General features: G+C 38.8%; 1 protein-coding gene across 1 annotated transcript in view; it reads right to left on the bottom strand.

The window, feature by feature from the left end:
- CALML4 (calmodulin like 4) overlaps positions 1-15761 on the bottom strand; it is a 153177-nt gene extending 137416 nt beyond the window's left edge. Inside the window, exons 1-2 of the mRNA XM_053718508.1 lie at positions 15674-15761; positions 13840-13870 (exon numbers count right to left, since the gene is read on the bottom strand). Coding sequence (XP_053574483.1) covers positions 13840-13870; positions 15674-15676 — 34 coding nt within the window. The 5' untranslated portion in view covers positions 15677-15761. The remainder of the gene's footprint in view (positions 1-13839; positions 13871-15673) is intronic.
- Between the last annotated feature and the right edge of the window lie 225 nt (positions 15762-15986).

Here is a 15986-nt window from a genome sequence, read left to right as displayed (position 1 = left end):
AGTTAGATCCCTTTGTAAGCTTACCCCACTCCGATTCTGCGGGTTGTTCCACTGTATTTTAGGGGATGAAACTCTGCTGTAGTAGAATCATGCAGGATGTTGTATGAAGCATTAGGCAGATTGTGCTTCATCAACAGTAGTAGGTCTGGTCTCGTCATGATCCCTTCAAGACCACAGGTCCAAGCAAGACGGATATGTATCTCACTGAGGGCAGCAGCTGAGACCCTCATCAATAGGGGCATTTCAAGATTGTCACAGCTTCTCCTTCGGCCATCGGCCGCTGTACTGAATTGACTCCCTCCATGGAGGCCTAGTTGAGGCTGGGAGACAGTAAGTGGGTTCAGAGGCCAGCGTTGGGAGGTCCCACTCTCTGAGCTAACAGGTAACAAAGCGTCCACTGTGGTATTAGATGGGGTCTCGCATGGCTCCTTAGAAAAACTTAAGATTTGTGTCAGTTCATTTTTGTTGGTAGTTGTGAGCTTCAGAGGTGCAGTCTGTGCATTTAGGATCCTGCTGTCATCCTCTGAGCCTCCGCCATGGCACATAAGAGAGAGTGGAAGTGGAGTAAATCCTGCCACGGCAGCTCCCCCAGGATATGCGTGTGGAGAGTCAGAGTCATCAACTGATCTGGAGGTGCCTAGGGCGATTTGTAAGGTCTCGATGAATGCGGCATGATGATAAGCTAGCTGCTCCTTGATCTCCTGTATTATACAGACTTCCATCCCCACAGGTTTCTGTATTGGTTGAGAGTAGCAAGCATTTATGGTAGATTTGAAGGCTTTTATTCTGCAGTGTTAGCACTACTGTTTAACGACAGACACTTTCTGCCGGGAGGTATATTGTAGGCCGCAGTCTGATGTAATCTCCGGAGGACTAAAGCTGCATCCAATGTTAAAAATAATAACAACTTTAGCCGAAGGAGCTTATTCTGCTGGGGAGCATAGAGTAGAAAACAATACCTGATGGGGCAATTAAAGGAAGGTTTTAAGCAGATCTGGTTTTTCCCCGATGCAGCAAGCAATCATGCGACCTGTCATGGCCGCCGCCCGAAAGTTCCCCTGATAATAGTAAAATTTAAAGTTGTTTAAAATCACATGCTCTATCCGAATCATGAAAGAAAAAAAATTGAGTTTCATGTCCATTTAACCCCTTAAGGACCGGGCATTTTAGACTGACTACCCCAAAAGACCAGAGCATTTTTAGCATTTTTGCTATCACTACATTTAAACAGAAATAGAGCCTTGTTTTTCAAAACTATATATTTTTTTAGTACACAACCCAAAGTATTGATCTAGGCCCATTTTGGTATATTTCATGCCACCATTTCACCGCCAAATGTGATCAAATAAAAAAAAAAGTTCACTTTTTCACAAACTTTGGGTTTCCCACTGAAATTATTTATATACCATTTGCGCAATCATGGCACAAATGGTTATAAAAGCTTCTCTGTGATCCCCTTTGTTCAGAATTAGTAGACATATATGGCTTTGCCATTGCTTTTTGGTAATTAGAAGGCCGCTAATTGCAGCTGCACTCCACACTTCTATTATCCCTGGCAATGAAGGGGTTAATCGGGTATCTTAAAAAGTTAATTTTAGCTTTAGTGTAGAGATTAGCCTCCCACCTGACACTTCCCACCCCCTGATCCCTACCTGACCCCTCTCAAACAGCTCTCTTCCCTCCCCCACTGGTCACCCCCATCTTAAAGGACCAGTCAACACAGTAGATTTGCATAATCAACAAATGCAAGATAACAAGACAATGCAATAGCACTTAGTCTGAACTTCAAATGAATAGTAGATTTTTTTTTTCCTGACAATTTTAAAAGTTTTGTCTATTTCCACTCCCACTGTACCATGTGACAGCCATCAGTCAATCACAAATGCATACACGCACCATGTGACAGCCATCAACCAATCACAAATGCATACATGCTTATTCTGTGAATTCCTGCACATGCTCAGCAGGAGCTGTTGACTCAGAAAGTGTAAATATAAAAAGACTGTGCACTTTTTTTAAATGGAAGTAAATTGGAAAGTTGTTTAAAATTGCATGCTCTATCTGAATAATGAAAGTTTAATTTTGACTTAAGTGTCCCTTTAAGTACTGGCAGACAGTCTGCCAATAAAAAAAATAAAACTTTTTTTTTTTTTTTTAATTTTTCAGCAGTGTAGGATCCCTCCTAACCCTCCAACATCCCTGATTCCCCCCAAATAGCTCTCTAACCCTCCCCCTTCTAACTATTGCCACCATCTTAGGTACTGCCAGCTGTATGCCAGTGCCAATTAACCCCAATTTTATGTGTTTCTTTTAATTTTTTTATTTGTATTTGATTATTCTGTAGTGTAGCTGCCCCCCCTCATTACCCTACCCCCTCCCAGATCGATATCCCCCCTCTATTATAGGAGCCCTTCTCTCTTTCCTCCCTCTTTCACCCTCCCTGCCACTTTCCGGACATTTTTCCTATAGTGTAGCATTCCAACCTGCTCCCGTCCCCCTCCTGCAATGGTCACCCACCCGCCTCCCTCCTAGCCCTCCCACATCACCAACGATCAGCACCACCGCTGCCCGATGCAGAGAGGGGCCACACCTCTCTGCATTGGTAACTCTGCAACTCTATTTCTGCAGTGCCCCACTAGTGGAGCATACAGAAATAGCACAATCGAGCTACTTTTAGCGAGATCGCAGCAGAGAGAAACCCAGGGATGCAGCGTCGTACAGGGTACGATGCTGGTCCTTAAGGGCTTAATGACAGCATCGTACAGGGTACGGTACTGGTCGTTAAGGGGTTACATTTCTTTCCTGGAAAGTCTTCTTTCAACAGACTATTTTCTCTGCTAGAAGAGTTTCTAAACTTTCTACTCTTTATTGTGATTATCCTTATCTGATTTTACATCAGGATAAGGTAGTTCTAAGAACTACATTTTATTTTCTTCCTAAGGATGTATCCTCGGATAATTTAAGCAGGGAAATTGTGGTCCTTTCTTTGTGTCCTAATACTAATAATTATTTTGAGAGTCTTCTTCACAATTTTGATGTGGTTAGAGCCTAGAAGTATTATGTTGATGCTACTAAGGATTTCAGACAAACTTTGAGTTTGTTTGTTCACTTTTTTGGTTTTTGAGCTAGGTCAGAAAGCTTCTGCTGTATCTTTGGCTTCTTGGTTAAAGTTTTTCATTCGAGAAGCTTAGTTTAAGGCAGATCAGACTCCTCCCAATGGGATTACTGCTCATTCTACAAGATCAGTGGCTACTTCTTGGGCTTTGAAGAATGAAGCTTCTGTTGACCAAATTTGCAAGACAGCTACTTGGTCTTCATTGCATACTTTCACTAAATTCTAACATTTTGATCATTTTGCTTCTTCTGAGGCAATTTGTGGTAGAAAGGTCCATCAGGTTGTTGTTTCTATGTAATTTTGCCTGTTGCATGTTTTAAAGTGCATGAAAGAAAAAAAAAAGGAAAAAAATGTATGTACTTATTTTTAGAGTTGTGGGTTTAGTTTCCTTATGGAAAACAATGTTTCTTATCCCATCCTATCTTTTAATTACTCATGGACTCTCCATAGCTTTGGCTAGATGGACACCAGTCATGAGAGGACTAAGTGCAAAGCTGGATGAATTATCATAGGCAAGGTGTGGCTGGCCAATCCATGATAAGGTCAGTGTTTGGGTGAATCTGAGACATATAAAGGGGTGAAGGACAACAGGATCATACAAAAAATACTGGATTGTTTAGAGCTCTATTCTTGCCAGTAATTCAATCAATATTTTCTTTAATTGATGGAGTCTAGCAATAGTGTATTTAATTTTTGTTGGTTCCCAAAACCACACACCCCCAACAATTTAACCTTGTATTTGCTGTTATATTTTTCAGAGTCAGAAGCCAAGGATGTAAGGAGAGGCCACTAGACACACAGGGATCATTAATATGTAAAATTCATAAACAAACAATTTGGAGCCCATACAAGTTTTATTGCATCATGTCATAGAAGTACCTATCAATATGTACTGACCTAGACACAGGTCTAGTTAGCTTAGGTTTTGGTTGTACTGTCTCACGATCAGCTAAATCTGACCTGATCAAAGGAAATACAAGAAAAGTTCAGAATCCCTCAAAAAAGTAATAATTAAATGCTTTATTCAATCCAAAACATTTTTAAAAAAGCACTATCAACATAGATAGGTGATAAAAACGCCTAATATACAAGCTTACGCGTTTTGACCGTAGCCTTATTCATAGCTATCAAAGTAAGCCATATCATTTGTAAAAGCAGGATTTGATCGAGCAACTCAGTACTTTAACATAATGTTTAATTGAAATATTTTTTATTGATTTTCAAGAAAAAAAAACAAAGTAAAATACAAGTCATAAACATTGTGTAGAGGTAGGTTTACAATATACACATGTCTCGTTCCTACATGCCTATTACAGTAGGCCAGTGAGGTGAGAAATGAACACATATCAGTTGTCTCATCTTGTGTAGCGACTTGCAATTACATTTACATACATTATGAACTTACAGATTTAACTTCCCTTCCCCCTCCCCCCCCCCCCCCCCCCACCAGATGTTTCCAAGCTTTCTCTATGTTTTACCAGTTTATAATAGAGTCTAATATCATATCCTTACTGAATATATTACGTGTGTCTGGGCAATTTAAGTCAGGCCCTAGTGGATGTCTCTATCCTCCTCCCCACTTTCTCACTGTCCTGATCTCTCTCTCTCGTCTCTCCCCTGGTTAGTGTGTGGTCTCGTGTGACCCTTCAAAATCCAATAAAACCATATTTTCTGAAATTGAACAGTATTTCCTTGAGCCCATGCCGCCAATTCTAACATTATGTAAGTGTTGTTTATTTTATCTCGGACTTCTGCCCACCCTGGTGCTCCTATCTTCCAGTGTCTGGCTATACATATACGTACACAGGTGCACAGTATCCTAACAAAAGTGTTGATTGCTGAGTTAAACGGCCTAACCCTTTCATGTAGAAGTGCCTGAGTTATTGTTAGATCAATCTCTTCTTCCAGTGTGTCACTAAGTAACCTCGATAGTGCCTGCCACACCGGCTGTACTTTTGGGCAGTCCCACCACATGTGCCTATATGTCCCTCTCTTCCCACATCCTCTATAACATGCTGCGTTATTCAAGGGGGAGGTATGAGCTGTCCTTTCCGGCGTAAGGTACCATCTGAAGGCCACCTTCAAACAGTTCTCCCTCATATCAGCACTTAGCATGCTCTTCCCTATTTCTGAGAAAGTCTGTTCCCATATAACCTTTTCTCTTACTTCTCCTGTATCCTTCTCCCATCGCTCCATGAGAGGAGACTTATGTGTGGTCTTCTTCCCTTGCAATGCTAAGTATATCTGAGAGATCCCATGTTTCCCTCTGGTTTGTGTGCTGCATAACCTTTCTAATAGGGTCAAGGGTTGACTTATTCTACTAGCTATATATTTAGAGATAGCAGATGATATCTGTAAGTAAAGAAACCAATTTAACGTATATGGATGGATTTTGTCTCTAACCTGATTAAAGGTAAGTATCGCCGCTTTATCTAGGAAGTCTGCCACTCTATACAAACCCTTGTTATCCCATTTCCCTACTAGTTTTCTAAGTTCCGAAGGCAACAAGAACTTCACGGGTAGTAATAGTGAGTAGGGAGTGAGTAGCCCCTTTTTTTTTGTAACCGTATGCCAGTTGTGTAAAGTATCTTGTGTTACATGTGATATATATGAGAACTGTTTTGTATTTCCTGAGGGATCCCACAAGATATCTGCCGGATTCTCTCTACCTGCAATATCTGCTTCTATTTTTGGCCAGATCACTCCCTGAAAATTTTTCTCCATTATGACTGTTTGTGCTAGCCTGGATGCTTGGTAGTAGTCTACCATATTTGGGACTCCGATCCCCCCCATCTGTCTGTGTTGTTGCAAAGTCTGCGATGCTATTCTCGCCTTCCCATCTCCCCTCAAAAATCGCAGCAGGTCGGATTGCAGGGTATTTAAGTCTGCCAGGGGAACCCCAATCGGCAAGGCTCTAAAAAGATATAGGATCCTAGGAAGAACGTTCATTTTAATAGCCGATAGGCGTCCATACCATGAAAATCTACCTCTTTTCCAGTTGTTTAAATCCTTCCTAATGGCTTTATAGATGGGTAAATAATTTAATCTATACAGTTCTGAAAAAGTGTTGGTAATCTTAATTCCCAAGTAAGTGATATGAGATTTAGCCCATGTAAGATCAAAGTTTAGTTCAATCGTCTTTTTAGTATGGAGTGGGAGACAGATCGATAGAGCCTCGCTTTTGTCCAAATTAACCTTAAAGCCTGAGATCCCTGAAAATTTCTCTAAAATGTCGTATAGGTTAGGTAAAGAGATCAGAGGTCTGGTCAGTGTCAAGAGCACATCGTCCGCAAATAGTGTCAATTTATATTCTTCATTAGCTACTTGCACCCCCGACACATCCTTCGATTGTCTGATGAGTGCTGCCAGTGGCTCAATGCTAATGGCAAATAGCAGCGGCGAGAGCGGGCACCACTGGCGGGTCCCACCTAAAATATCTATGGGCCTTGACAGGTATCCCGCCGCTCCCACCACCGCCGTCGGTCTTGAGTATATAGCTGTCAGCGCCTTTATAAAAGCTCCCTTAAAGCCCATTTTGTCTAATACTTTAAACATATAGGTCCAATCTACCCTATCAAACGCTTTTTCCGCGTCGAGTGATAGAAGTAGTGATGGTGTCTTGGTTTGTGTTAAATAATCTACTAAAGTCAAGATTCTCCTTACATTGTCCGGGGCCTCCCTATCCATAATAAATCCCACCTGGTCTTTGTGAATCAGTGATGGCAATATCAATTTAAGTCTGTTGGCTATTATTTTTGTAAAAATTTTAAGATCCGTATTGATCAGTGAAATTGGCCTATAATTTTGACAGTACTTCGGGTTTTTCCCTCCTTTAGGTATCACCACTATTTTAGCTTGTAACATATCCTGAGGCAATTCCCTTCCCGCCAAAATACTGTTGCAGAAAGTTAATAAGTGGGGCATCAACTCTTTCGTAAATAACTTATAATATTCCCCTGTCAGTCCGTCTGGGCCCGGTGCCTTCCCCGACTTTAAGTCTTTAATTACTGTTAATATTTCCTTGGGTGAAATGTCTGCGTTTAATGCTGTAAGGTCTGAGTCCTGTATTATTGGTAAGTCGATCTGACCCAATAGGTCCCCTGTCTGTCTAGTAAGGTCTCCCGGGGCCACCTTTTTCCCATCATAGAGATGCTCATAAAACTGAGCAAAAGTCTCAGTTATTTCCTGCGGGTTTGAGGTCAAAGCCCCCCCCTGTCTGTGAATGGAGGGGATTGCGAAAAGCTTTGTTCTCTCCCTCAATTTGTATGCCAAATACTTATCTGGCTTATTCGCATACACATAGTAATGTGCTTTCAGCCTCAAAGCCGCACAAACAGAGTTTTCATTCAAGATAGTGGATAGTTCCGTACGTTTGGATTGGAGGGACCTATAGACCCTCTGTGACATAGTACGTTTATGTTCCTGCTCAAGTGTCTCAACCTCCCTCTGAAGTGTGTTCGTTCTTTGTGTAGCTTGTTTTACCACTATGGCCTTTTCTTTAATAAGCAGACCTCTCAAAACTGGTTTGTGCGCTGCCCAAGTTATCAACGGGTTATCTGTTGTCCCCTCATTTAGTTGCCAATATTCTTTCATTGCTTTTGTTATCCTATCGTATATTTCTGGTTTCCTAAGTAATGTTGGGTTAAATGTCCAAGATCTTGGCCGCAAGAAATTTAGTATGCCCGCTATTTCTAGGACTACTAATGAGTGATCTGACCAAACGCATGTTTGTGTGTAAGATGTAACTGAATTAGTTGTCAGTATTTGACTCACAAAGATATAATCTAAGGTTGAGTATGAGTTGTGTGCCGGTGAATAGTAAGTATAGTCATGTTTGGAGTTACCAAACGCTTCCCAGGAATCTATAAGATTGTGTGCTCCTAGGGAATCCCTGATTGACCTAACTATCGCGTTATGGCGATGTTGCTTGCTTGATTGACTTCTGGTTCCTTCCCCCGAAAATGAGGTCATGGGAACATTAAAATCCCCCGCTAGAATTACCCTATCTTGTGACCACTGAGTAAGATGCTGTGAAATGATGTCAAAGAAGGAATTCTGCGTCTCATTGGGTGCGTACACATTACAGAGAGTGACTTTGGTATTTTGTATTGTGCCTCTAACTATCACAAACCTACCTTCCTTATCACTCAGTACATTATCCAATATAAAATCTAGAGATTTGTGTATTAGTATTGTCACCCCTCTTTTCTTAGTATCTGTCGTTGAATGATAGTTATGGGGAAACTGTTGCGTCCAGTACTTTGGGATTGTCTGGGATATAAAGTGTGTTTCTTGGTGAAATATAATGTTAGCGTTTAATTTCAAATAGTGTGTCATTGCCGTCCTCCTTTTAGTGTCTGAATTTAATCCCCTAACGTTATGGGAGATTAGTTTTATATTATGTGTCATCTTTGATCTCCACCATCCCCCCTTCTCCACGTTCTTTCCCATTCCATCTTAGAAAGCCTGAGTAGTCCCCACAAAACCCTCCTGCCAACATTTATCCATGATACCTGATTCTCTCTAGATCTTCTTGCCCATCTCATCCCCCCACCTCTATTACTGGTAGGAAACATCTGGTTTAAAAAAACAAAATTTAAATAACAAGCAAAGTGAAACATAAAAACATAAACTTTAGAAAAACCTACTAAGTTCCAACTCATTGGATATCTAAGTGCAGTTAGTTACGTCATTTGAATATTATGGCATATCTTTTATCTTGAGTGAGACATAGTAGATAAGAAAAAAGAAGAAAAAGAGAAAGAGAAGAGAACAAAAGGCATCATAGTTGTCAACATTTCTGGTTAGTAAGATATGTTAAGCCTAAAAATACTTTATAACAAGAAAACTTTGTGGGAAAGCCCAATACTAGATGGTAAAACATTTGCATAACATTTATATACTTATCTGACCCCTGGTTTAAGTTGCTACAGGTCAAAAGAGTTCAGCACTAAACTTTTAATTTTGTCCGTAGTGCTTTCACAAAAATGGAACATTTTTCCCTTATTCAAGGATATCTTCTAATGTCTTGATCGTGTTCATGTCTTGCGCTTCTTTTCGGGTATCTTGGACCATTGTTTCTGACGGTGTCTGCCCTCCATGTTGGTTTGAGCTGTGGTAGCATCTTGTTGTAGCATAGGTGGGAGATCCATCCTCATCCTACAGCAAGTTTCTGGAATCTCCTGAGGATCTTTTATAGAAAATGTCTTGTTTTCCCACGTTATGTGGAGAGCGAAAGGGAAGCCCCAACGGTAAGGAATTTGATTTTTCCTCAGCATGGAAGTGAGTGTTCGTAATGAGCTTCTTCTTTGTAAAGTCCTCAGGCAGAGATCCTGATAAAACTGTATAATAGTCCCTTGGTACTTAAAAGTGGGGTTCTTCCTCGCTGCAGCGAGAATCTCCTCCTTCTCTTGAAAGCGCAACATCTTAATAATCACATCTCTGGGAGGGTCTTCACCCTTAGGTTTAGGCCTCAGAGCTCTGTGTGCCCTTTCCATTTGAAACCTGTCTTCTCCCTTTGTGCCAGTAATACCCAGAAAAAGGTTAAGCAGATATGTATTCAACTCGCCTGGGCCCACTGACTCTGGGACTCCTTTCAGTCGTAGATTGGATCTGCGACTACGATTCTCCAGGTCTTCTAGTTTATCATAGACATCCTCTAATTCTGATTGTTGGGAGGTGACTTTGTCTTTTACTGCATTTAGATCTTCAACCATTGTATCTCCACTCTCCTCCAGAGAGTTCACTCTCGTGCCCAGATCTACAATCTCTTGTTTAAAGTCTTTTATGCTATTGGTCACAGAGTTTTGTAGAGTTTCCATTTTTTCAAGCATTTTTTCAAAGTTTGCATTAATGTCCTGTTTGGAAAATAAGTGATCTAGATCTGCTCTTGTAATTGGCCTTAGGTCTTCCATTGCACCTCTAGATCCTTCATCCCCCTCTCTCTCCTCATCTGATTGTTGCATTTGTAGGTCTGAGGATTTATCTCCTCTGATAGATTTAAAAAATAAGGTAGTTGAGGGTTGCTTGTTTAGTGATGATGTTTTAGAGTTTTTTTTGGCCGCCGCCATCTTTCTCTGTCTTTGTTGCAATGTTCGATGGAATTCCCAACTTTACTGCGCCTACAGGGCCAGATCAGCTAAAGATATCTACAGTGCCCCAATCTTTGTTTTTAGTGAGATGTGATCTAATTTCCTCTAGGCACTTTTCAGCAAATGTTAAACACCCCAAGACTAAGGTGTCTTTAAAGTCTCATCATGTATATAAAAGGTCTTGACTGCAGGTCAAGAAAGCATAATAAACCTTGAACATGTTAGTTATAACTTATATGCATATAAGACAATCTCCCAAAGTATCTTCAGTTATTTTCAGTAGGCATATTGTTTGTGGAGCTGTTTCCGCGTGTATTTATAATAGCAGCATCACCTCCCAATTAAATCATTCTTCTAACTTTTAAGTGCTGCAATTTTCCCTGTTGGTCACAGCAAATACATTTTTGTACTTATCCCTCAGATCATTAAGGTTATGAGTAACCCTGCTGCTTAAATGTAATTTTTGAATGAAAAGAGAGCAAAGTGTGGTGTCTTTGACACTGAAAAAGTTAATTTCCTTGCATCTGTGGGGCCTGTATTATGGCTGCGCCCTCTATCCGATAAAGAGCCTCTGGGTATATACTTCTTCCCACTTTACAAGTCCCTTCTCTTCAGTCACATCTTTGTCTTATGATCATTCTCCCCCTCTCCTCATTATTGTCTGCCCGGTATCAGCCCCCTGTTTATTTAATAACCTTGTTCCGGTCGTCCCTGCGTACCTCCAGTTCCGTAGCTTAGGAGCTGCAAAAGCCGATCACTCCTTTTACCTCTTCTTCCTCCTGTTATTCTTTGGCTTCCCCTCCAGGTAATAGTTAGCTTGCTATTGTTTCCCAAGTCAGCCGGTCGGTTAAGCGCTCTCCTGGGGATTGAAAGTAACTCCACGTGTGTAGAAAAGATGGCGTCTGATGCGCCAGTGTGCAGGGTCTTGTCGCACAGATCTTCTTATTAGTAGCGCCTTTCCCCTCTCAAGTCTCCTTAGCCCTCCGATGGGTGTTCTTATATTACTAATATCTGTTGATACTTAAGTTTTAGCCTCTCTCATCAATTTTATGCCATTTTAGCAGCAAGTCTGCACGGAGCTTCTCCTCTAGGCTGCCATTCCTCAGCCCTTCCAGGCTCCGCCCCCCCTAACATAATGTTTAAAGGGACAGTCACACCAGAATTTTTGTTGTTTTAAAATATAGATAATCCCTTAAAGAGACAGTCAACACCAGAATTTTTGTTCTTTTAAAAAGGTATAATAATACATGTTTTACTTCTGCAATTACCTTGCATCTAAGCCTCTGCAGACTGACCCCTTATTTCAGTTCTTTTGACAGACTTGCATTTTAGCCAATCAGTGCTCACTCCTCTCTAAATTCACATGCATGAGCTCAATGTTATCAATATGAAAAACATGAACTAACGCCCTCTAGTGGTGAAAAATTGTCAAATGCAGAGGCGGCCTTCAAGGTCTAAGAAATTAGCATATTAACCTCCTAGGTTTAGTTTTCAACTAAGAATACCAAGAGAGCAAAGCAAAATTGGTAATAAAACTAAATTGGAGAGGTTTTTTTTAAATGACATGCCCTCTTTGAATCATGAAAAGTTTTTTTTTTACTTGACTGTCCCTTTAATCTAATATTTTAACATCTGCAACACTTATTTTTTCCAATTGTAAATCTTGTTTACTGGAAACCATCATCCCCAGTAGTCTATATTTTGCAATGATGTGGCAGTGCTTAGCTCCAAAAAAAAAAAAAGAGGACGCACATGTCTTTCTACACAACTAAGGTTATTCCTTCCTTCTATCAACAAAACTACTTTTAGGTGCTGCCCAGTTAAAAAATTGTATGTGGTGTCACAGCAAGTAACATATTTTTACAGATATTGTTTTTAATAAGTTCAATTGTAAAAGTAAATCATATCTCAAAAGAATAAAAGCTAAAATATGGCCTAAACCTTACAGTCCATTAAATTATCTGCATGGCTTTAGAATGGGAACTGAATTTGCCCCTCTATAGTACATATCATACCCCCCAACTGTCCCGATTTTAGGGGTCTGTCCCACTGTCCTGGGTTGCTAGCCATCTGTCCTGCATTGCCCCATGCATTAGATTCCTTGTGGAAAAGTAATGGCGTGTGAGTTAAGCAGGAGTAGGAAGGCTGTATACCCTCTGACCTCAGGTAATGATGACCTCTAACCCCTGGTAGTGATAACGTCTACCCCTGGTGATAATACTAGCATGCCTTCAGTTTCATTCGATGAGCAGTGCTAACACCAGGGTCACAAACAATGAGTTACAGATACCCATATATGATGTAGTGTGTGTGTCTATCTGTATCTATTAGTGTGTAGGTGTGTGTATCTGCATGTTTAAGTGTAAGCTGTGTAGTGTGTGTGTGTATCTGCATGTATAAGTGTGTGTGTGTGTGTGTGTATCTGGATGTATAAGTGTATGCTATGTAGTGTGTGTGTCTGCATGTATAAAAGTAAGCTATGAAGTGTGTGTATCTGCATGTATAAGTGTATACTATGTAGTGTGTGTGTATCTGCATGTGTAAGTGTATACTATGTAGTGTGTGTGTGTATATCTGCATGTATAAGTGTATGCTATGTAGTGTGTGTGTGTATCTGTATGTATACGTGTATGCTATGTAGTGTGTGTATCTGTATGTATACGTGTATGCTATGTAGTGTGTGTGTGTATCTGCCTGTATAAGTGTATGATATGTAGTGTGTGTCTGCATGTGTAAGTGTATGCAATGTAGTGTGTGTGTATCTGCATGTGTAAGTTTATGCTATGTAGTGTGTGTGTATCTGCATGTATAAGTGTATACTATGTAGTGTGTGTGTATCTGCATGTGTAAGTGTATACTATGTAGTGTGTGTGTGTATATCTGCATGTATAAGTGTATGCTATGTAGTGTGTGTGTGTATCTGTATGTATACGTGTATGCTATGTAGTGTGTGTATCTGTATGTATACGTGTATGCTATGTAGTGTGTGTGTGTATCTGCCTGTATAAGTGTATGATATGTAGTGTGTGTCTGCATGTGTAAGTGTATGCAATGTAGTGTGTGTGTATCTGCATGTGTAAGTTTATGCTATGTAGTGTGTTACTATGCATTTATGCTAACTTTAAAGGCCAGAATCTAGAATATTAATGAGGAAAGCAGAGAGCAGTTTTAAAGAATCTATTATTAAATGTCCAATTAAGATAAAAATATGTATTACTGTCTCTGCAAAGGTTAATTAAATACAGAGCTCACATAGCTATACCAGTGGTTTGAGCTTGTGTTTGATTTGCTGCCTAAGAGTATTAAAAGATATGACTTTATTTAGAATTTTATTTATATTACTTTGGTCTTATGATTTTTTTAAGCCCCGCCCCCGCTCCTGCCCACCACATTTAAAAAAAAAATTTGCCGCGGGGGGTGGGGTGTCCTTTTTAATTTTGAAATGTTGGGAGGTATGTATCATATGTATTGATGTGTGTTTTCTAGTTTTTTTAATTTTAAAGGGATAACATTTGAGCAGAAGACACAGAAGGGGAATTTATGTGCATGCAACCTACTGTCATATACTCAGCAGATCATGTGCACTGTAAGCGTTAACGCAACTTGCTTCTAAATAATGCTGTTCTCACTTACTGTGAATTTCATCCTGTGACAGGAACTTGGTCTGTAGAAAACAGAACAGACAATCAAGTTATGGTGTAATTTTCCAAAGATAGCTATAAAATAATAAACAATGTGTCTGCAGTATGTGTGTGTGTGTGTATATATATATATATATATATATATATATATATATAGTGTATCCATGTGTGTGTGTATATATATATATATATATATATAGTTCCAAAAAGAGCACTCTCACCACAGTAACAACCGCCAGGGTGCCAATGGTTGAATATAACAGGTAAAGGACGGCACTCACTGGTCTTTCCAAAGTGTACTTTAATAGAAAAATGTGACGTTTCGGGGACACACTCCCCTTCCTCAAAAGGAAGTGAGTGCAGTCCTTTACCTGTTTATATATATGTTTATATATATATATATATATATATATATATATATATATACACACACACACACAACAGCAGAAAAGAAAACTTGCACTCACTGGTTTTTTTAAACTCAATTTTACTGTGACCGTGTTACGTTTTGGGATACATTATACCCAAAATGTAACACGGTCACAGTAAAATTGAGTTTAAAAAAATCCAATGAGTGTAAGTTGTCTTCTCTGCTGTTGTGAATATCCACTAGCACCCTGGCAGATGTTTTGAAGGTGAGAGTGCACATCTCTGCTTATATACACACACACGTGTATATATATATATATATTTACGCAGTGCTTTGTTTTGTAAAACAAAAGGTGCCACTACTCCAAAAAAAAAAAAAAAAGTGCTGGTACTCGCTGATTATTGATTAATATATTCTGCTCAGTGACTTTGAGAAAAGCAAAGGGACAACATGATTTACAATGTTTGATGAATTTTGCAGCCCCCTCTTGTGAAAACTATAGTATATACATGATGATTACAAATATTACCTGTTTTGATTTGGCAGAGGTGGGGGTACTCGGTCCTGGTATGTGTGTGTGTGTGTGTGTATATATATATATATATATATATATATATATATATATATATATATATATATATATATATATATATATATAGTGTGTGTGAATGTGTGTGTATATGTATATATGTGTATATATTGTGTGTGTGTATATATATATATATATATATATATATATATATATATATATATAGTGTGTGTGAATGTGTATATACAGTATATATATATATATATATATATATATATATATATATATATATATATATGTGTGTGTGTGTGTGTGTGTGTGTGTGTGTGTATATATATATATATATATATATATATAGTGTGTGTGAATGTGTGTGTATATGTATATATGTGTATATATTGTGTGTGTGTGTGTATATATATATATATATATATATATATATAGTGTGTGTGAATGTGTATATACAGTATATATATATATATATATATATATATATATATATATATATATGTGTGTGTATATATATATATATATATATATATATATATATATATATATATATATATATATATAGTGTGTGTGAATGTGTATATACAGTATATATATATATATATATATATATATATATATATATATGTGTGTGTGTGTGTGTATATATATATATAAAAAAAATAAATACAATATACATATACACAGTATACGCACACATGCACAGATTACTGTGTCCTGCCATCATAGAGCTAATAAGAGATGTACAAACTGAGCTTTACCTGAGAAACCAGAGAGAATTAAGTTTACAGACTAATAGGCTTTATTACTCACATTAAACCATTTGTTACAATTTGTTTTATTTCTGCTGGTGCTGGAGTTATTACTTTAGTTGTACAAGTATTACATTCCTTATTTCAGCTGAATTAAGAAACTCACCATTTTTCTCCTCTGTCGCTGTCGCTTCCTGCTTTATGTGAGAAGCTAAAGTCCACATTGGAGCACTCAGAACATCCTGAAATAAAAACCACCACTCCCTTGGAAACACAGGGTCAGATTACATCTCTGTGAATTAGATACAGGAGCTGCAGGGTCTTATTACCCCTTTACAATGGCTGTTATAAAACACCCCTAGCTCATGAAACATTTAACAGCACCAGGTAACTCTAGTTTCATAGAACTGAGTTTTACCTCACAGCTAGGGATAAGAACATTTTCTTTCATTTGATGCCATAGCTATGTTGCTTACAAT

This window comes from Bombina bombina, chromosome 6 (genome assembly GCF_027579735.1).
Source record: "Bombina bombina isolate aBomBom1 chromosome 6, aBomBom1.pri, whole genome shotgun sequence".
NCBI lineage: Eukaryota > Metazoa > Chordata > Amphibia > Anura > Bombinatoridae > Bombina > Bombina bombina.
Note: the sequence above shows the minus strand (reverse complement) of the source record. Positions and strands in the feature narration are given on the sequence as shown.